The following is a 20,486-nucleotide window of genomic DNA, read 5'->3' as shown; positions in this document are numbered from 1 at the left end:
CTATGCGTATCATCTTCCTATTAGTTGTTCTGCTAAAAACGTCGTTGGTAACTGCATCCAGCACTGTTCCATCCCCACATAGACGTTTTTTCACGCCAGAAGGGTTCATCAAGGTTGACCCAGGAGGACTCGAGGACGTTGAAGTCACCACCGACAATCTGCTCTCTGAAACGCTCTCCACGACTACGCGTCTTTTTCTAACAGGTCGTGGCTTAGACGCGGGTCCTTTACCGATAAAACTGGTTAATAATTTCAATAAAAGCAGTGTAAAAGCCTATATAACCGGTTTGGACGCCGGCGGCAAGGTATTTTTCGCTCTCGACAATGGCAAGCTTATTTATCCTGACGCTAGAGGGTCTCGCCTACCTGTCAAAGTCACAAATGATGTCGCCATATCCCTACCTTCGAAGGGTGAATCGCTGAGTATTACACTCCCTTCCTTTATTCGTTCTGGCCGCATCTACTTTTCGAATCGAATGGTGATCTGCAATTTTTCGTCGTCGATATAGGTGATGGTAACAGCTTAGTTCAGCCTTCAGTCACAAACCTCCGAGATCCCAACGCAAACGTGAGCTGGGGTTTCGTAGAATTTACTTGCATCAGAAATCTTCTCTACGCCAACATAAGCTATGTGGATTTTGTGGGTCTAGTTCTTGGTATGACGCTTGTTGCAAAAGATGGGAGTACCCAAACCACAGCAGGACTCGAAGCAGATGCTGTTATCAAGATCTGTGACGATCTAATTAAACAGAGAAAGCTAGACAATCATAAGTGGACCTCGCTATGTATTGCAGACACGGCTGGAAGGCCGATCCGAGTGTTATCTCCCGGTAATCAGTATGATGTCAATCCCGGAATATTTGGAAGTTATTGGAAGCACTATGTTGACCATGTTTGGGAGAGATACACCACTCGGGATCTCGTAATAGACACGCAATCTACAGCGGGCATGATCAAATGCAGGGTTGTACGTCACAAACTGAAATGTGACGGACACGAGCGCGGACTCCCTAAACCTGACGATAAAGACATTTGGGGCTGCAACAGTGGACCTTTTGCTATCTCAGAGAACGATAGTCTAAGTCATACTACTATTGTTCCACGTTTGTGTGCTGGTCTTGTACGATCTACTTTGTTACTCGATAGCGGGTTTATGGAGCCGAGCTTGGGTCAAACATCCTACTACACGGTAAATCCTACTAATCACTATAGCAGGATAGTCCATTCATATGAGATTGATGGCAGAGGTTACGCATTCCCTTACGATGATGTTAATCCTAACAATAACGAGGACGCATCTGGCGTGGTGAGTTCTGACAACATCCATCTACTGACCATTCATGCTGGCGGACCGCTTTCAAACTACTCGTCACATCAATAAATGAGTCTTTGGCATTTGTCGCTTGGTTCTGAAATATATTCCTGTTAGTTCATTTATAGCAGTTAGACTTACATGAGTATAAAACATTCAAAAATAAACTTGTTTAGGGGGGCTGAGATTTGCAATTAGAGATCTTTGATTGGATGGAGAGGATGTGATATGGAATTTTTATGACACTGGCAGTCCTTTGGGTTGTCTTGCTGGCGCGTGCACATCCGTGGTGGGGGCTACGCGTTAGTTTACAATAGCAGGTACTTAGGCTTACAGCGAACCAAGCTGGCATTTGATAGTAGATTTTCATCTGTGACTATCTAGTGTAGGTTAGTGTCCCGGCGCGATCTGGATTTCTGCCTCGATATTAGGCGGCCACATGAGGTTCATGTAATATATCAATTAATTCAACTTGCGAGACGCATGATTGTTTGGTTGGTGGTGCTGGATTGATTGAGTTGGTATATCATGAGCGTTGCCATGAGGCACGTATTCATGAGTGGGTGTTGTGTTGATTGAAAGCTAAGTAATTAAGATTTTTCAAATTGAGCTAACGTGATTGACACCAACCTTCCTCCTTGTGGGTCGGATAAATCCTGATCCGTCAACCCGGATAGCCGCCAAATTTGGCTTATCCATTGAGGTGGGTCTCGGGTGGATACCGAAATTACGAAACTGAAGCAGGCGGCTGCCTCAGTATCACTGCCTCGCTCTAGTAACTTCTGACCTGTACCGTCTCCATTACCTTACCTACTGGGCATTTAGCAAAAGAAAAAGAAAAAAAAGAGAGAGACTTCTTATCAAAGCCATCAACAACTCGACATCAAAGATATCACAACTCATAATGTCAGATCCTCTCAGCGTCACCGCCATCCTCGATGGCATGGCAGACGCTCTCCCTGCACATCCCCCCAGTGATGACTCATCGGATCTCGCATCGCCCTATGAAGTCATCGCTCTCCTTATCTATGCCTACTTGGTCGCCCTTGGCTTCAAGCTTCAAGGCTTCGACAAGGACAAGAAACTGCGTAAGTATCCCTTCCATGCCCATCATGTCTTAGCTGACACCAAAGCAGCAGCTGAATGCGAATCGCTGGCTCCTCGCCTACCGCCACAATGGAACTCAGGCTTCGGTTCTTGCAGCATTTTATACTCGCATAAACAGTCGGCCATGGCTTTCAGCATCCGTGTCAATCCCATAGGTCAAAGGATCGAGATTCAGGGACAAGCGGTTGGAGATAACAACATTTGTCGTTTTGAGCGACCTATTGGCGAAGTCGTGAAATCTGAGAAACTCCTTGTTCATTTTACGATCAAGGACCATGAGGAAAATCGAAGTAATATTGCTGAAAAGCTTCAGGGTGTCTTTACCTCTAAGCAAGCCATCGCTGGCATGTTTCCCCTTCTCCATGCTTTCTTCTAATACCTTATGCTAATCACCCTTGACAGATATGCTTCATGATCTTAAAGTCAACATTATCCAGAAATTAATTCCCAACCTTCAAAGCGAAGGCAGTGTCGAGACCGTTGAAGAAGCCAATGCACGCTTCGGGCACCGCGCCCAAGAAGTCGCTGGGCCCAAACCAGCCTTTCCGTCGTTATCCCATGCCAAACCTCGATTTGCTTCCGCCTCCTGAGATTCCGCCTCCCGAGATGGCCCGTCCTCGACCTCAACCAGTGGGAGACTTTACCCCTCCAGGCTTTGAGGATGAGTACGAAGTGAACCGGCCTCCACGAAGCGGCCTTCAAATGCCTGGTAGATCGCCTTACAATATCGGCCACGATGATTTGAATCCGCCCGGTCTGGGCACCCATGATCCTCTTCGCGGTTCGTTCACCGGTGGAGTGTTACCTCGACCCGGCGGTGGCTCGGGTATGCATCCCACCTTTGATGACCCATTGTTTGGAGGTCAAGGAGGCGATGGATCATCCGGCTTCGACCCTCAGGCACCACCTGGAGCGCGATGGGATCTTACTGGCCCTGGCGGCGGAAGAGGAAACAATCCATTTGGCGGAGACATCATTTAAGTGTAGTGGTATATCCCTCAGCGAGCTTCCTGATATGAACAAGAAGGAGGTGCACATCGAGTTTACTGAGCCACAGATACTGGTCATCCTTGGAAAGTCCGAGCGAAGCTATACCTCAGGGAACCATTCTGCAGGTCTTATTGAAGGCCCATCGATGCATGGAGCTATTAAAGATGATGGCGATGACCACAACAAATCGCAGCCTCAACGGCCAGAAAAGAGCGACAAACATGACGATAAGACGAAGTATTGGTTTGCTGAGCGCAGCGTCCGCGAGTTCTCCCGCACCTTTAGCTTCCTGTCCTATGTGGACCAGGATAGTGTCAGCGTTAGCTTTCAGGCCAGGTTCCTGAGTATCATTGTTCCTAAGATCAGAAGCATGAGTCCCGTTGCGTCCATGTTGACTGCACGAATGTACGACGGCAATAAATACGGCGTCGTGGTTGAGCCTTCACCGATTGCATCTTAAGCTATCATTCTCACCTTTCTTGGAGGTTTCTTTTGGATATTTGCGACATGATTCAGTCCCCATTTTCCATGATTTACTTAAAATGCATGCTCTCTGCAACTTTCATAGTAAAATCTACAAGATAGTCTTGTTCAAAACCGGCTCCAGTCCTTTCAAGAATGTCTTGTGCGATCCTTCGACTGATTGAGTGCTTTTTACTGTCCGAGTAGTGCTGTGGTGATCTTGCCAGATGATGATGTTGTGGTTGTAGAATTGTAAGGAAGTTGTGAAACGCTTGGCAAAGTTAGCCGGGGCTGATCATGCTATATGCGTAGCATAGTAATAAGACTACCGTATGTTGTTGTCTCACGAGTTACCTCGCTGCAAGGCCTGCCCCTTGAGGCGCCTTTCGACCGTCAGAGTCTCTATAACCACACGCCCACGGAAGGTTTATACGCCTGCGTTTACTGCGTACTGCGTTTGTGGCTAACTATAAGGTAGGGATGAAGATGCGCCTTGCCGACCAACAACGCCGTCAGGCTCAACAGCTGACCAATCCGCCGTATCCACCACGCTATATTGACTAAACGAGATGTTGCTATAAGCTACAGGGAAAGGGGAGGTTTGATAGACGGTATATAGTTAGATTGGGTCTCTCAGGAAGCGTGAGAGGGAACAAACTCCCTTACTGCAGGTTTGGAGCGGCTTAACAGCTGGTTACCTGCCACAAGAGAAGGGGGTTCTAAAGGGTTCCTCCCAGGACACTTGAATTGCAGATAACGTCATGCGATATTTACCCTGAGGGCTGGATATTCAGCCGTTAAGTCTCTTGCCTTGGCAACTTAACGGTTGTTCGAAGTATTTTATTGCTAATCTTAGTTTTTATGTTGTGAGTCGCGATTTAAGTGAGACATATGGAAATGCATTACTCGGATCTGCTATCTCTATTCTTTTCCTTATCCCTTGTTTCAGCGGAGAATGGGCATCTCAGCTATTGAATTTGAAACCGAAACGGGAGACTGCGCGTGAATAGAGAGTATTCAATACTAGCAATCAAGATCATAACAGAATAACATAAAATAACCTTATATTGACATACCATGTTTCAGCTGCTGAGGATATGATTGCTAAAATCATACAGAGTCAAGGGAGAGTTGCATAGAAAAGAGTCAGGCGAGAAGCATATGGAATCAGATTCACAACCCCAAAGTATGGTCCACGTTTCATATCCAGTCGCACGAATCTAGTGGTAATATGTGACAGTTCCCCTACTTGTAGTAAATTTTCAGGTGGCCTGACTACGCAAGAAAGTCCTCAAAGTAAGGATGGTTGCAGGCCTGTTTAGCCGAAATGCGTCTAGCCGGATTGTAGATCAGCGTCATATCGAGAAGTTCGAGGCCTGCTTTGTTGAGGTTATTGCAGAGGGCCTGGTCGTAGTTACGTTGCCACTTAGGAAATGAGGACTTGAAATCCCGGTACGAGGTAACTCCAGGCCATACGTCTTCCGTAGGAGTGCCCAATTTGCTAGAGCATCAAATTCAGACCTCTCACCCACAGCATATGCGAGGGCTATAAACTTACCGGAAGATTTTAAAGATCTCATCAATCTCAGAGTCACCAGGAAACAGCGGCTTTCGAGTGCACATCTCTGCAAATATACAGCCGACAGACCACATATCAACACCCGTCGAGTATTGTTTTTCGCCCAGTAGAAGTTCAGGTGCTCGGTACCAGAGCGTCACGACATCGTGAGTATATGGGCGCAGAGGCACACCAAACGCTCGTGCCAGCCCAAAATCGGCTAACTTGAGATTTCCTTCCTTGTCGATGAGGAGATTAGCGGGCTTCAGATCTCGGTGCAAGATACGGTGGGAGTGACAGTATTTAACGCCAGCACAAAGTTGGTACATGAATTTTCTGACCACCGTGTCGTTCATGCCTAATTGCATGAGATATGCCGATGATCCCTCCGGAAGCACCTTGCCTCGTCCACCGTCACTGGCCGGTAAGGTCTCCATGTACCTTTTCAGGTCGATATCAAGGAATTCGAAAACGAGGTAAAGCTTGTGGTAATCGGCGTGAACGATGTTCAGAAGACGCAAGATGTTAGGGTGCTGCAATTCCTTGAGGAGAGAAATCTCCCGGATGGAAGTGCTCGGTACACCCTCGCCCTCGGCTTCGAGACGGATTTTTTTCAATGCGACAATTCGTCCCCCATTGGCAAGATCACGAGCCTTGTAAATAGCACCGCAGGCACCTGGTAGATTTAATTAGTCCGGCAATTAAGTAGGAATATATTAGAAAATACGATGGCTGCATAAATGGTGGCCAGGGCCGCAGCGCTAGGGGTCAGTCGTACCTTGGCCAATCTTCTCTAACTTCTGGTAATTATCCATACTGCGCGGGCTTGTGGGCGAGAGTGTTGAGATCAGGGGGAATAATTGTATGAATGAGATTGCGAACTGTATCACTGTATAAGAGGATCAGCTTTTGGAGGCTACTGAAAACGATTTTATCGCACGTCATTATTCCCTATCAGGTTGTAAGGTAGGATTTGATTAGCCAAGGGAAGGCTCTGGAGAGGAAATGGAGACGAGGAGGATAAATGATAGGGAAAAACGGAGAGAATGAGAGATGAGAGATGAGAGGTTTTTGCTGGTCAATAAACGGTTGCTGCCATTTGCGGGGCCGGTGATGGCTGCGGGCCATGACCTCAAGGTTTCAGAGTTCGGTGGAAGTTGGGTGCTGTCTCGATGTGGTTTGCAAATAGTTTGTTTACCAAGTCCCGCATTGACAAGAAGCTCGCTGACTGTCGCGTATCAAGCCCTGGCCCCACTAATGCAGCTGCCGGCAGGGCAGCTGCTACTGCCCAGAACAGGTAACGCTTTTATTTGTGTATAAATAGCTGCACGACTTGGTGCATCTTGTCATTGAGTTCTTGCTCCTCAGATAATTCTCATCAATTTACCGATACCCTCTCAGATCCCTGTGGAGCCAATTGTCTGACACTGAGCGAGTGAAGTTGGTACGCAATGCAGACCGGGTCTCTATAACAGTTTTTGTCGAGTGGCAGCTAAGGAGATCGTCGAAATCGTTGTCGTTAGTTATCTGAATCGATCCTCGATGCTATCTGTCGTGATGTCCTCGATTGTAAGTCTAAAAAATCGTTTGTTAATATCGGATCCAGACCATCACTCACTTAGGTCTACTGTACTTGTTGGGCAAAAAAGGTGGGTGGGCAGGAAAGGAGTGTCTACGACATGAACGAACCATTATGTAACGGTAGAGAACTCAGTCCCGGCAATGTCGTACCTCTATGCGTTCTCGTGCCGGTGGTATGATGCACCCAGCGCGGAGGTTAATTCAAGTTCAAGCCAATTTTCATGAGAATCGAATTACGGCGCTTCTAGCCCGTAACTTGAATTGAATTGATGAAATGGTAAGTCAATATGACGTAAGGATGAACGAATGAATTTATTCCGCCTGGGACGACTAAAGTCTTAGGGCCAAACACGCTAGGCTATTTCTAGTCCTAAGCATTTCTGCTGGCGTCTCCCGGAAGCCCCAGGCTCTGAGCTGCTGGTTTGGTCTCGCCTCGCTTGACCTTATGTGACAGGCCTGCTCGAATGCCAGTAACTCCAAGGGTCCTATCCTTAGCAGCTAGAGCTTAGTCTGCTAAATTGAGGCTCTTTGGTGTTGGTATCGTCAGATTTGGCCGCGAAATATGGTTGAACAGTGAGTCATCCATTTTGGTTTGCATCGAGTCTCTTCGTGTCCAGGGAGTAAGTCAAGGTGCCCATCTAGGGCCATCCGATGCTGCCTTTCCCCCACAAAGAACGAGAAGTTTCCCATTATTTTTTGTCCGAGTTGTCCCATGCCATCTCGCTGCGCGTCACATTGCGTACACCGGAATAGAAAGAGTCCCATCATTTCGGCTGTTTGTCCACAGTTACACATCTCCGATTCTGCTGCTCTAATCCTGTCCAGGTAGTTATTTATTCTAGGCATCTCCGTGCGAAGCTAGGAGAGTATGTGTTTGCTTGATAACACTTTATTGATTTGCCCAGCGCTCATCATATGTCAACTCAATCAATCAATCACCCCAATCAAATCAATCAAATCGTCAAATTCTTCCTTCCAATCCAATCAAATCGCACATTTCTAAATTTGAAATAATTGACATATTACATATGCATCATGTGATCGTCTAATCTCGAGGCAAATCCAGATCTTCCCGAGCCATTACCCTACACTAGATAGTCGCAGATGGAAGTCTACTCGCAAATAGTGGGTGGATTAGCGGCAAAGCTAAGTATCTGCGATCGTGATCTAACACATGACCCCACCGCGCGTATGCAATGTGGAACACGTTTTCCAACAATGTCGCGCCATTAAAATAATCCCTTCTACACGTGGTTTTTATTCCATTTCACCAGTAGGATGTCGAACTCGCCACTCTCCCCGTCGCCAGCTGGCTTTCCGCCAACAACATTGACACCTTGCCCTGTACCTCCTTCTTCCGTCTTCTCACGATTGTCTCAGCCTAAAACGGTCGCCAAGTAGTTGGAAAAAGCAGCCGTTGGAGCTTTACCTCCTAAACCGACCATTGAGAATCTGCCCAAGATTACTTGGAAGAACCGTCGCTTCGTCCAGGAGGATTTGTTAGCTCGAAAAGGTGCAAAGGGCAGGAAGAGCTGGATTAGGTCGCACGGGACCTTCCTAGTCGGGCTGAACTATCATGATCTACCGATAGGTCACGTCTGGTGCTGCAATCGATGTGATATGAGAGGCGCAGCGGAGTTCTTTTCGGTGCAAGCCACGTCTTCCGCAGCGGACCATCTTCGAAAGTCTGTGCTTATCCCGTTCAATCTCATTGACAAGATATCCAGCAGCTGACAGACCTGTGTAGAGCTCACCGGTTCACACCAGCTAGCCAGTCTAGCGAGTCAAGTCCTGGTGATGAAGGTGTCATTGATATTTATTCTGGTGCAACACCGAAAAGGCGCCTGCTTGAACAGAGCGCCATACCAAGGGCGAAAATAAAAGCCATCCAAGAACTAAGCGTTGGGTTCGTCATTGATAGCGATGTGCCATTCACCATCTTCGAGCACAGCTTTCTTCGGAAGATCTTCAACCATTTCGACAAGTGGTTTAGTACTCCAGATGGCGTGGAGTGGTAGTTCTGTCACTAGAGAGATACATCAACTCTTTGAAGCAAAGCGGGATACCATCAAAGCAGAGCTCCGCAACGCTTTGACAGCGGTGCACATTAGCTTCGACCTCCGGACGTCACCGAATCGCTTTGCAACCATGGCTGTATTTGCGCACTTTATAGATCAACTGGGTCATCAGCAATCCCGTCTGCTGGCTCTGCGTCGTCAATTTGGTGCTCATAGCGGCGAGAACCTCGCCGGTTCTCTGATCGACATCGTCCACGAATGGGAGATTGAGGGGCGCGTTGGCTGTGCCATCTCTGATAACATGACGGCAAATGATACTTGCCTGTACTATATGTACCAGCGGCTTGATCCATCGATGAGACCGGTTGATATCAAATCCCGCCGATGCGATGCTATGGGCACACGCTCAATCTCGTCGCGCGTGCCTTCTGTTTGGCAAAGACGCCGAGTCATTCGAGCTGGAGTCTGACATCAACGGCATGCGCGGTCTTGTTGAGCAGGACCTGGATCATTGGCGCACGAAGGGACCCATTGGGAAGCTTCGCAACATTGTCAAGTTTATCCGTTCATCGCCGCAGCGGAGCGAACAGACAGCCATGGATGCCTATGGGAGGTATTGATAGGAATGGAATATCTGTTGGAGCATTTTGAGGACTGGAAGGTCTTCTATAGTGAGGTTACGGAGGAGACGATGGGAGAAACTCAAGTGGATGCTGCGGAGCGGATTGCAATGACATCAGCAAATTTCCGAGAGTCCAACGGTCGGCCAAGCCGCGTTCGCCGTCTCCCTGCCCGCTTTGAGGAGGATGAGGTTTACGTGCTACCACAGCGGAGTCAACCCCCGAGATTCGTAGAATCTGCCTTACCGCTGCATTCTCGGGCTGATTATTCTACGGCGGAGAAACGATCAGCGTCCGAGACGTCGCAAAAGAGCACATTACCAGCGGACCATCGAGCCTATATCCGGGCATCAATCAACAACGGGTGGAAGAAGCTGAATGAGTATTATGAAAAGCTCGGACAATCTCCCTTGTTTGCGGCAGCAATCATTCTTCACCCGAGGTTCGGGATCAGCTGGTTAGAGGCGACTTGGGTGTCTGAGGAGCAACTCGCTTGGGTTCGTGATGCCAAGGCTGGAATCAAGGATTACTTCACCCGTTGGTACGGCGCGAACCAAGGACTGTGCGAGGAAACAACGAAGTACGACGCAGCGCCAAGGACGATAGGTCAAGAGGATGATCAGTACACTCAGTGTATTAATAGCAAGACAAAGAAAGCGTTTGCGACGGGTGGCAGTGTCAGCGAGCTCGAAAAGTATCTCCGTCTCGAGCCACAGGATACGCAGGATGCTATTGAATGGTGGAGAGACTACAGGGCCTCGTTTCCTTCACTGAGCAGCTTTGCCCTGGATGTCTTTGCTATTCCAGCGATGGCGAGCGATTGTGAGAGACAATTCAGCCTAGCGAAGCTGACGTTGATGTCAGAGGCTCTCGATGGGCGCAGATACATTGGAACATTTCAATGCCTGAAGAACTGGGTCAGGCAGGGCGGAGTAAGGTTAGGTAGTTGGGTGGGTAGCTGAGTGTTGGTGTACATGAGGGGATGACTTCGGGTAGGGGTCTCCACTCACGGAATTGAAAAGGGTATCAATCAAATCAAACAAATCAACTTTGAGCTCAAGGGCTGTCAATCAAATCAACTTCGGGGCCAAAGTTGATTTGATTGACATATGATGAGCGCTGGTGGTGGTGTCGCATTGAACAACGACGGCAGTTTCCACGCCTTAGCTGTATGGCCATCGATATACTCTCGATAAGCCCTCAGTCGGCAGGGCCAGAAAGGACCTTCTCAGGCGCTCGTAGGACCGCATCATGGGACCGGCTCTCGATGGCGTGCGAGCGGCTGCAGGAAGTTGAGTGTCTTGGCAATTGGATGCGGAATGGGCATATTGTGGGGACTCGGCTCGGTGGACTGGGGCTAGCATGTGATCCGGACATTGGTACTGATGATCTCTATATAGAAATGAGTGATGTTGAATAGCGTGGCGATTCTCTGCACTTCAATACCATAGATTCTTATCACCAACTTCCTATTTTGGGAAACTGGCGATGTGACATGATCATTATACGTGAGTTGACTGATGAGTTTGAGTTAAAATTATGAGCGAATTATGGCTAGGCCGTATGTAACTCATATGAGTGAGTTAGAAGAGACGAAACTCATGAGTTAACTCAACGCCCAGGTATGCCTCAGACCCCTGGAAAAGGCTCATTAGGGCCCCTGATAGAGTCCACTGCTGCACATAACGTACGCTCTGGTGCTTTGCTTATACTTGAAATGATATTGCTTTCGAGTCAAGCTTTCTTCTGAAATCCACCTCGAAGTTGACGCCTGAGTTATCATCCCAATATTCCTGACCATTTACGATGTATCGCACATAAAAGAACAAAGGGCTCGAATCAAGCTCATCCGCATCAAAGAGGCTAATGCCAACAACAAACTTAACGTAATTTTGCACACTCCTAGAACTTGACGCGCGATAATACTTCGCTGGGGTTTCGGAGACCGTCTTCCAATAACCTCACGTAAAACGGCAAATGATGAATTTTCCAAAGGCCAAGTCAGCTACCACGATACGGACATACTATGTCCCGACATAGAGAGTCGTGCGACGACTAGAAAAAATAGAATTTTTGGACTCTGACATCCATCGGCTTTCGGGTCGAATCATCATCGCGGAAGTTAGGTGTAAAGATTTCCCATTGAGGCGACAAGGCTACTTTCTGGTTGGCTATCTGTTCATCCGAGAGTGGATTCCTGCTCACAAATCATGGACTTGCGCCTAATGTCAGTGGTTTGTCGGCGTTTGAAAAGTAGCGTACATGCTCCAAGTTGGGGTCAAAATGAACAGTCTTGAACGAAGGCCGCTTTTTCGCGCTGCGACGATCACCAAATAAATGCATAGCCGGACGTGACTGCTGCTGTATCTTTTCTCCCCCTCTTTGGGCGGAACCGACATCGGTTGTAACAATCGCAGCGTAACTGAGCGTTGTCGCAGAGGAAGCACAGCTCAGTCCTCCAGTATGTTGTTGATTCAATGTGACCCTTTCGTTTGCAGTACAATTGGGATTCCCATGTTGAGGGTCGCCCTGAGGCTTCTTTTTCGAAGTGGGTTGTGATGGCAGGGTATTCAATCGCAAAATCCGCCTGGCGCATTCTTTCAAGTCTGTGAAAGTCTTGAAATTCTTGCCGAAAGGTTGGAAGATACCATTATCTTTGGAGGTATGTAAGGTTGAATCTCCTTCAGTAATCGAACAGATGGAAGTCACACCACGATATTGCTGGGTTGGACTACGCGATCGCAGTGGCATTGCCGGGGCACTTATGACGTCTGATCTTGCCTCCATGTGTCTGCGTGCGAGCGGTGGTCAAGTGTAGACGGAATGCAAGCAGAAACAGCAGGAAAATAATTGGATACTGGTTGAGAGCTCGCGCTTTAGTCGTCCTTTTTCGTATGTAACCTGGGAGAAATAGATGTTGAAGAGCTGTATCTTACGTGTGGTATGATATATGAGGCACGACTGCGATGCGTGGTTCCACAGGACAACAAAACAAGAAGCTGGCGTTGAGAAAAGCATCGTGGCAGGTGGAGGTTTATTTGATTTGGTTATGATGGTGGAGCAGGGATGTGTGTTAATTGTTGAAGGTGTGATTGGTGATTCAATGTTGACTTTTGCTTATGGTGAATATGGCCGTGGTCCAAGGGTCATCGAACATATGGTGACCCTGCTGCCAGGGCCGGGGGTGACATTGGAGAGAAACCAATGACTCCGAGCATATCGCTCATCCTAGGCCTCAGAGGACCTGGAGTGTACCATCATAGTTTTCAGTCATGATACGATGAGCAAATTGTCAAAAGTAACATGTGAAATCACCACACCGCAGGCGGCTCAAATCATCAAACCGTCATTGCGGTCAGTATTATCCAATAGTATCTGAAGTTCCCTAGCATACTCCAGCCAGACATGTGAGATGTCACAAGGCGTTAGAAAGGATGACGTTGGTGTACCATCATCAGATCAGTATGACAGAAGGCCACTAGTGATGGCTGACCGAGCGATTGGTGGAGCGCTAGAAAGCGGTTCGAACTGCAGTGTACCAGCGCGACAGCACACAAGCATTGCCACTACGAGCCCTATCTCCTCAGTGCCCCTAAGCATCAATACCCGTGGTGGCAGCGGGGTTGGTCCAATTGGAATGCCTCAAACAGGAGGTTCTTTATTGCCTACCAAATTTCTATTATGATAGAAGTGCCAGTAATTCCCATTGTTACCATGCAGTACCCACCTACCGGTAATACCCACCAACCGGTAAGAAAAAGAAATATTTCCCCATACAAAATGCAATTTTTCAACCAGATTTAGGAAATCCACCAAAAATAATAAGAGTGAAATAATATTCGTATTTCGTTTTAGAATTAAGTGGATTTTAGTATTCTCGCGGTTTTCTAACTTCACGCCCTGCCCGCGTGCGTACCACAGTTAATTCTTCCTCCTCCGAATTTGACCTCTCATCTTCTTCCATCCCTCCTACCTTGATCACATCCTCAACAGCATCTGCCCTTTCAATTGCTTCGTTTGGCTCAGAAATAGCGTCACCAGCCACTAGAGCTTCGGCCAATGTCATGAACCTTTTGTTAGGATTCGGTATCGCCTTCCTCTTCTTGCCTCTGCTCAACCGGCCAACTTCCTCCTCCAGACTAGCTATTCTAGTGTCGAGAGAGGCGATCTTTGACTCTTGAGCTTCAAACCCTCTCGATATCACAGAATAGCGCCTTCTTGTTGATGGGCTCTTGTTCTTCCCCATATCTCGGATGTGGCGGCTGGTCGTTGGCGTATGATCAGAGTCGACTTGCCCGTCTCTGTGGCCGTGTGACCCAGGCGTCGTTTCTTTCTTGTCCGACTGAATCTCAGGATGCAGGAGCGCTTTCCGTCGTGAAATCGGCCAGTTTCCCGTCACTCTCCAGCCTGAGAGGATGTTTTTCTTCGTCATACCTACTGCTCTGGCTCTGGCATAGGCCTTGATGAAATTGACCTTGTCCACCGGCGCAGAATCGGTCAGGCTGGTGAGTTTCTGCAGCTCTTTTCGATAGGCAGCATAGGAGGCATTAAAGACACCATTGTCCAGTGGCTGCAGGCCATGAGAGCAGTGTGCAGGCAAGTAACAGCAATATACGTTGTTCAAAAAACACGTAGCCATCCACTCATCCTGGATTTAGGGTCAGCGCCGTCAGCGATATTTCCGATCTAGAACAGGTAGGCACCCACAGATACATGGCTTCCATGGCCATCTAATATGATGAGCCTTGCATCAGACTCATCTGCTGGTTGCGTTTGAGGCAGACAGACCTCCTTGAGCCACTCGACTGCAATATGGTTGTCCGTCCAGCCGTTGTCGGACGTGATATAATACCAGTCGGCGACTTTTCTGAACTCGTCTATAAACCACTGCTGCTGAAGCTCTTTGCCTTTAAAGATAATCCCAGGCTTCAGAAGACGGCCATCTGCGGTGACGGCTTCGATAAAGGTAGTCCAAGTGCGGCACTGCGAGCCCTTGAGGAAGGCCTTCCTCCTGGGATCGCTACTGCCAATAACCAAGCAATGCAAGCCTAGGTTTTTAGTGGATTAGTGAGGTTTGTAGCAAGAGTGACCAATACCTACCAAAACCAGCCATGGTACCGCCCTCGTCAACCTTAACCGTGTTCTCAGGCTTGATCCAGCCATATTCGCTCTCCCGGATATTAAAGTACCAATTGACGGCCATTGGGGTAAAAGAATTGAACCTTGCAGCTTCCTGGCGTTTTCCTACCTTCGTATCGATCTCTGGATGGCGTTTAATAAACCTGGCTAGCCAGTGTACACCGATAGGCCTTTCCCGGCCCTGCTATCTCAACAGGGCAGCTACGGTGGCGCGAACTTGACTGTGGGAAGGAGCATAGCCCAAGGCCTCTTGTCGAAGTATCCATGTAACTAATCTAGCCTCTTGGGATTTGTATAACAGCTAGGCAGGTTGGGTGACCTCGGGCTTTGACGGTAGGCCTCTTAATCGGTCAGACAGAGTGGTTTGGGGCATTCCATGCTTCTGGGCGGCCTGGTGCTGCGAGAGGAGATTATCTGTAACATCCAGTATAGCTTCAATGACATCATTCTCTGTATAGGACTGTTGAGGCAATTTCAAGGCGATTAAAGGAAGCTGCTATAGATAAAAATTTGAAGAAATTTCGGGGAGGCTGGGTGATGAAGGAGACATTTGAGAAATTTTACCTTAGTGCCATGCGACCAAACTGCTTGTGTAAAATACAAATGAATATGCCAATATGAAACAGCATGAAACTCTCAGTAAGACACAATCTGTTTCATGTAAATAACTTCAATTTTGGCCAAGCACTGTGCAAGTGAAGTTTGACATTTTGTATGGGGAATTGTTTTTTTTTCGCTGACCGGCAGGTGGGTACTGCATGGTAGTTTGCCCGCTGTGTTAACAACTACAAGAATAGCCTTAGAGGCTGCAGGTTCTCTTAGACTGCCTTGAAGTGCGAACTCAAACTGCTGTTCAGAATTTCCAGAGTTCAAGCCACAGGTTTAGTTAGTGGGTGTATTACGCAACAACTGGATGTTGCGGACAGGACATGCGATGAACGGGGCGTGGGAAGTTCCAGAACACCACATGTTTCGGCACTTGAAGTCATTCGGCCAACAGGCTATTATCATATCACATGGCTAAAGTATTGGGTTCTTGGTTACAGTACATCGATTCACTTGCGTTTGACCAAAAGATCAGATATCAGCCACAAAACCTTGAAAAAAGCGTAGAAGGCTTTGGATTGCTATTGGGCCAAAACCAGAAACGGATCCAGTTCAATGTTGATATACTTGAGTGGGCCAATTCTTTAAAGTCTAGCTGGTCCCTTTTCCCTTCGTTGATGCTTATGTTATGTTATGTTATGTTATGTATATTTTTCGTCCGGGGGGCCGTAGGCCCCGAAAGTCCCCTATTGGGGCACAGGACGTGCTGGGCTAGGGGTATCAGAGTCTGTCTACACGCTAATTACAGACATGCTACTGGCTATAAAGAATTGGTCATTCGCAACGCGAAATTAGTTTCCTTCTCTAAATCCAATTTCAGCAAACGTGTCATCAAACTGCGCTCTATCCAGCATATCAACGGCACAAAATGGCGCATCTTATCAAGCTTGCTACCCGTCAGCGGGATGGCCAAGCGCGGCTGATGGATGAAAGCCGCAAGGTAAGCCTGTTTCCAGGCGATCGTGAGCCTCTGGACACGGTTGCCGCGGGGCTGCCTCCGAGTACTCCGAGTAATCGCGGCCGGATGGAGGGCGTGTCAGCGCCTTACATCTGGTCGAGAACAAGTGAGAGAAAGACAAAGTAAGGAAGAAAATGTGTACAAAAGAGATGTGAAAAGAGAGGGAGAGAGAGTCGCAAGTGCTTCTCTGGTCGTCGTCGCCTAATGACGAGGGCATGTCTTTCCAAAGAACGCGCTGTCTTTGGACAGGTCGATGAACTTGGTGAAGTCTTTTCCTATTGCTAGATTGACTGCTGCATTCGGTGAGGGTGCCAGCCTCATCCGATGACGCGGCGGTACATTTCTGCAGTAGAAGATGTGATCCGGTGCTTTGCGTCGGCCACATGAGCAGACCAGACGTGCATCGACGTGGTCAAATCTTTCGTGGTATGCGGCGAAGTCCCCGTGGAGAGACCTCGCTGCCAGCAGATGGTGCAACGCTGCACGCGGGAGCAACAGCTCCGGCGGACAGCCTGTAGTCGCCTTGAGATTGAGTCTCCTGTACTGCTCAGGAGCGGAGGTGGACCACCACGCCTCGAATGCTTCTTTCGGTTTCTGTCTTGCGATTCTTCGTAGATAAGCCAGCGTCGGCTGAGCGCCTTCGGGCTCGGGGAGCGATGATGCTGCCTTTGCCAGCTTGTCGGCCTGTTCGTTGCCAGGGATGTTGGAGTGCCCTGGCACCCAGCGAACTTGGATGGCTCCATGCGATGTCGTCAGAGCTTGGAACTCGAGAAAGACGTTTTGAGAGGATTCAGAAGGAGTGCCTCGTAGACACGTGGCGGCTGCCAGGTTATCTAGGCAGATGAATATATTCTGTGTTGCTAATTCTCGCAGGGTTAGAGCAGCCTTCAGGCCCTCTAAAGCCCCGGTAGCTTCAGCATCGAAAACCTCAGCAGGTCCGAGGCGACCTGATCCGTCAAAGATGGGGATATTGTTTTCATGGATGGTGAAGCCATAGCTGGCAGCCCCTTCTGAGGAAAGAGAGCCATCCGAGTATACGACCAAGGTGAGCGGGTCGAGAGACTCGACCCAGCGGGAAAAGGCGTCAGCCGATTTCTCTTTAGACGCTGTCTGCAGTGGAGGCATCTGTTCTTGATGGAAGCATCGGTAGACGAGTTTCGGCCGCGTGCAGGGTGCAAAGAGTTCGTTTGCACGTCGAAGGCGCGTCCTGAAGCTGTTCTCTGCCTGTATTTGATATCTTCGTTTGATGAGGTCGTGGTAAGTAGGCTGTCGGGGCGGGCGCGTTCGGATCGCCAGAGGATGAGCCTCATCCAGCGATTTGAGTCGTGCAGAGAACCTAAGTCGCCTCGCGTCAAGCAATTGATCGACTGGTGGTATCCCGCTTTCTCTGTGGAGGACGGTGATGGGTGTCGTCTTCCAGACGGGAAGAATGGCCTTCATAGCCTGTTTCATGGCTTTTGTCATTATTTGCACGAGATGCTGGTTACTCGATGGTAGATCTTTCGTAGGATGGGTCCACCGCGGCCTGGTCTTGCCCGGGTACCACGCCTCGGAGCCGTGGAGCAGCACTGGCTCGGCACATGCTCTGACGGCGCCTCGCACGGCGCTCGGTAGAGGGCCGTGTACCGTGTTGGTGAGCCCCCGCAGATGATAAGCCACTGCCTTTGCTTTCGCCGCCCACTTTTCGACATGAAGTCGAAAAGATAGTCTGCTATCCAACCAGATACCAAGCCAGCGTAGAGCTGGTTCAGGGTATTTCTCGACATCGCCGTGGCGTACTGCCGGCGCAGTCCTGAGTTTGCTGCGGGAGAAATGCATGACTTCGGTCTTCTTCGTGTCGAAGGACACGCCATTCTCCGCGCCCCATCGCACCATCTCGGCGATAGATCTAGATGCCATGGCAGAAGTCTCGTCTACTGTGTCGCCTATGGACAGGATGGCCGTGTCGTCTGCATAGCCGAAGCGACCCTGAGGGTTCCCTAATCGATAGATTGGCTCAGTGTAGAGCAGAAAGAGGATTGGCGATACCGGCGACCCCTGAGGGAGGCCGCACTGAAGGGGAGAAGAGAGCGTGACTGTGTCTTGGTACCTGACACGCGCCGACCGGCCGCCCATGAAGGAGCCGGCCCAGCGAGCCAGATGATTAGGCCAGCCTTGCTCACGAAGACGCAGGATGAGCCTGTTGCGCATGACGGTGTCGAAAGCACCTTGGACGTCCATTGTGACTATAGTCGCCACCTTCTTGCGTGCGAACGCTTCTTCAATATCATGGACCAGAGCAGTTACCAAGTCTGTTGCCGACCTCTTGGGGAGCGCCCCAGCTTGCTGCGGATGAAGGACGCTGTAGTGAACGGCTGCCCAGGCTAGGCGGCGCGCGATCAGTCGTTCTAGTCCTTTACCAAGACAGGAGAGCAGTGAGATGGGTCGCCATGCTCGTGGTTCGGTAAGGTCTCTCCGTCCCGGTTTCGTGATCATGACCACCTCCGCCTCCTTGAATGGTTTTGGCTGATGGCCTATGGTAAGGCATCTTTCGAAGAGACGACGGACGTGTGTACCGATGGCATGCCATACTGCTTCAAGAAGTTTGACTGTGATGTTGTCTGACCCTGGGGATGTATTGCCTGTGTGACAAGTCGCATATTGCGCCTCCTCCAGAGAGATTCCGGGAGAAAATGGGATCGATCTAGGTGGGAATACTGGCGTCCATGCGTTTGCGATGTCGTCCTCCACAGTTCTTCGTTCAAGCGTGGCCTGTCGGAGTGCGTTGGCTTTACCCATCTGGGTTTCATACACGACGTTATCGACCTGTAGAGGTGGCGGCTGGAAAGCTTCTGGGGACTTTAGCCACCGGACAGCTTTGAAAACGTCGCTACTGCTGGAGAAGCCATCGATGAGGTTACGCCAATAGCGCCTCTTGGCCCGACGGAGCACACGATGAAAGCCTCTTTTGGCGATCTGAACGTCCTGGTTGAAGCCGCATGGGTAGCTTCTTCTGATGGCTCGAAAAGCAGCCGCGGCGTCGGCGCACTCCTCTGTCCACCAGGGAGCTGGGCGTCCGCCTTTCCGCGCGGGCCGGCCAGCTGCCTTCGCTGCTGATGTCAATAGAGTTACAAGTGAAGACGCAAGCTCGTCCAGCTCCGCAGGGGTCGAATCTCTCAGGGGGATTTCTGTGGCTCCGAGCTCTACGATCTCGACAAATCGTTTGAGCTCATCTTCCGTCGTCACTCGAATCTTGCCCAGCTGTATCGGGGCCGGCCTGAGGTCAGGGAAGGTCAAGCTGAGGGTGAAGTGGTCAGAGCTAGTGGCGAGATGGTCCTCGACGGTAGCTTCAGCAAGTGGCAGGTTCGTAAACGCAAGATCGATTGTGTTGCCGTATGGGTTTGTCGGGATATATAGGGTGTTGAGAAGGTCGAGGTCATTCTCCGATGCCCATCCTGCTATCTCTTGGCCCCGATTCGTAGCTTGGCCTGTCTGCCAGCTACGATGTCTAGCATTGAAATCGCCAGCAACAAAGCAGCGTTCCGGGACCGACTACCGAAGCAGCGTGTTCAGGGCGTCTTTCTCGTCGTTCTGGCGATAGACGTTGACTACAGTCATGCCGTTGATCGTGAGCCAAAGGATATCGCGAGTCTGGAAGGGTCGAATCTGGTCAGCCAGAAGTCTGGGGTCTCGCCGGACATATGTCATGACTCTAGGCCGAGTATCATTGCTGTTCCACATGTCGACCGGCGTAAATGTGTCGTATGCAGGGTGAGTCTTAGTTAAAGTGCGGGTCTCTGTGTGAGCCGTCCACGGCTCTTGCAAGAGCACAACGTCATATTGTTCCGAGTCGGCCAGCGCCAGGGCGCAGTCGTGGGCCGGAGGGATCTTGCCGACGTTGGCCTGGAAGATCCTGAACGGCTTCCTGTCGTTCTTTCGTGTTTGAGAATATCTATTCCTGGCCATGCGAGCGATTAATGAGAACTATTCGGCGCTTTCGCGGTGAGCCTGGTCTGGGCTGTTCGGGTTCTTCCTCTGCTTCATAGCCAGCATGAGGGGTCGTGGCCACCATGATGCACGAAGGTGCTCCTGATACAGCTGGGCTGGGAGCACGAGTGTTCGGTCGTTCTTGTGGTGTAACATCCTCGTTTTGTCG

At 49.5% G+C, this 20,486-nt stretch overlaps 5 protein-coding genes across 5 annotated transcripts; 4 read left to right on the top strand and 1 right to left on the bottom strand.

Moving 5' to 3' along the window:
- Positions 1–2: 2 nt before the first annotated feature.
- Positions 3–1,381, top strand: FOXG_22386 (uncharacterized protein; the record flags this gene model as incomplete). Its single annotated transcript, XM_018402794.1, has 2 exons — positions 3–479; positions 533–1,381. The coding sequence occupies 2 exons, from the start codon at positions 3–5 to the stop codon at positions 1,379–1,381; spliced, it is 1,326 nt and encodes a 441-aa protein (XP_018256871.1).
- An 835-nt stretch (positions 1,382–2,216) lies between these two features.
- On the top strand, positions 2,217–2,795 carry FOXG_16247 (uncharacterized protein; the record flags this gene model as incomplete). The annotated part of the gene is made up of 2 exons (XM_018396309.1): positions 2,217–2,400; positions 2,449–2,795. The coding sequence occupies 2 exons, from the start codon at positions 2,217–2,219 to the stop codon at positions 2,793–2,795; spliced, it is 531 nt and encodes a 176-aa protein (XP_018256870.1).
- A 116-nt stretch (positions 2,796–2,911) lies between these two features.
- Positions 2,912–3,400, top strand: FOXG_22385 (uncharacterized protein; the record flags this gene model as incomplete). The annotated part of the gene is made up of 1 exon (XM_018402793.1): positions 2,912–3,400. The coding sequence occupies one exon, from the start codon at positions 2,912–2,914 to the stop codon at positions 3,398–3,400; it is 489 nt and encodes a 162-aa protein (XP_018256869.1).
- Positions 3,401–3,434: 34 nt separating this feature from the next.
- FOXG_16246 (uncharacterized protein) lies at positions 3,435–3,869 on the top strand (the record flags this gene model as incomplete). Its single annotated transcript, XM_018396308.1, has 1 exon — positions 3,435–3,869. One exon carries the CDS (start codon positions 3,435–3,437, stop codon positions 3,867–3,869), a length of 435 nt encoding a protein of 144 aa, XP_018256868.1.
- A 1,277-nt stretch (positions 3,870–5,146) lies between these two features.
- Positions 5,147–6,244, bottom strand: FOXG_16245 (CMGC/CDK/CDC2 protein kinase; the record flags this gene model as incomplete). Its single annotated transcript, XM_018396307.1, has 3 exons — positions 5,147–5,372; positions 5,430–6,105; positions 6,208–6,244. The coding sequence occupies 3 exons, from the start codon at positions 6,242–6,244 to the stop codon at positions 5,147–5,149; spliced, it is 939 nt and encodes a 312-aa protein (XP_018256867.1).
- Positions 6,245–20,486: the final 14,242 nt, after the last annotated feature.

This window comes from Fusarium oxysporum, chromosome 6, assembly GCF_000149955.1.
Source record: "Fusarium oxysporum f. sp. lycopersici 4287 chromosome 6, whole genome shotgun sequence".
NCBI classification, from domain to species: domain Eukaryota; kingdom Fungi; phylum Ascomycota; class Sordariomycetes; order Hypocreales; family Nectriaceae; genus Fusarium; species Fusarium oxysporum.
The sequence above is the reverse complement of the archived record's forward strand: the minus strand, read 5'-3'. Positions and strand labels throughout refer to the sequence as shown.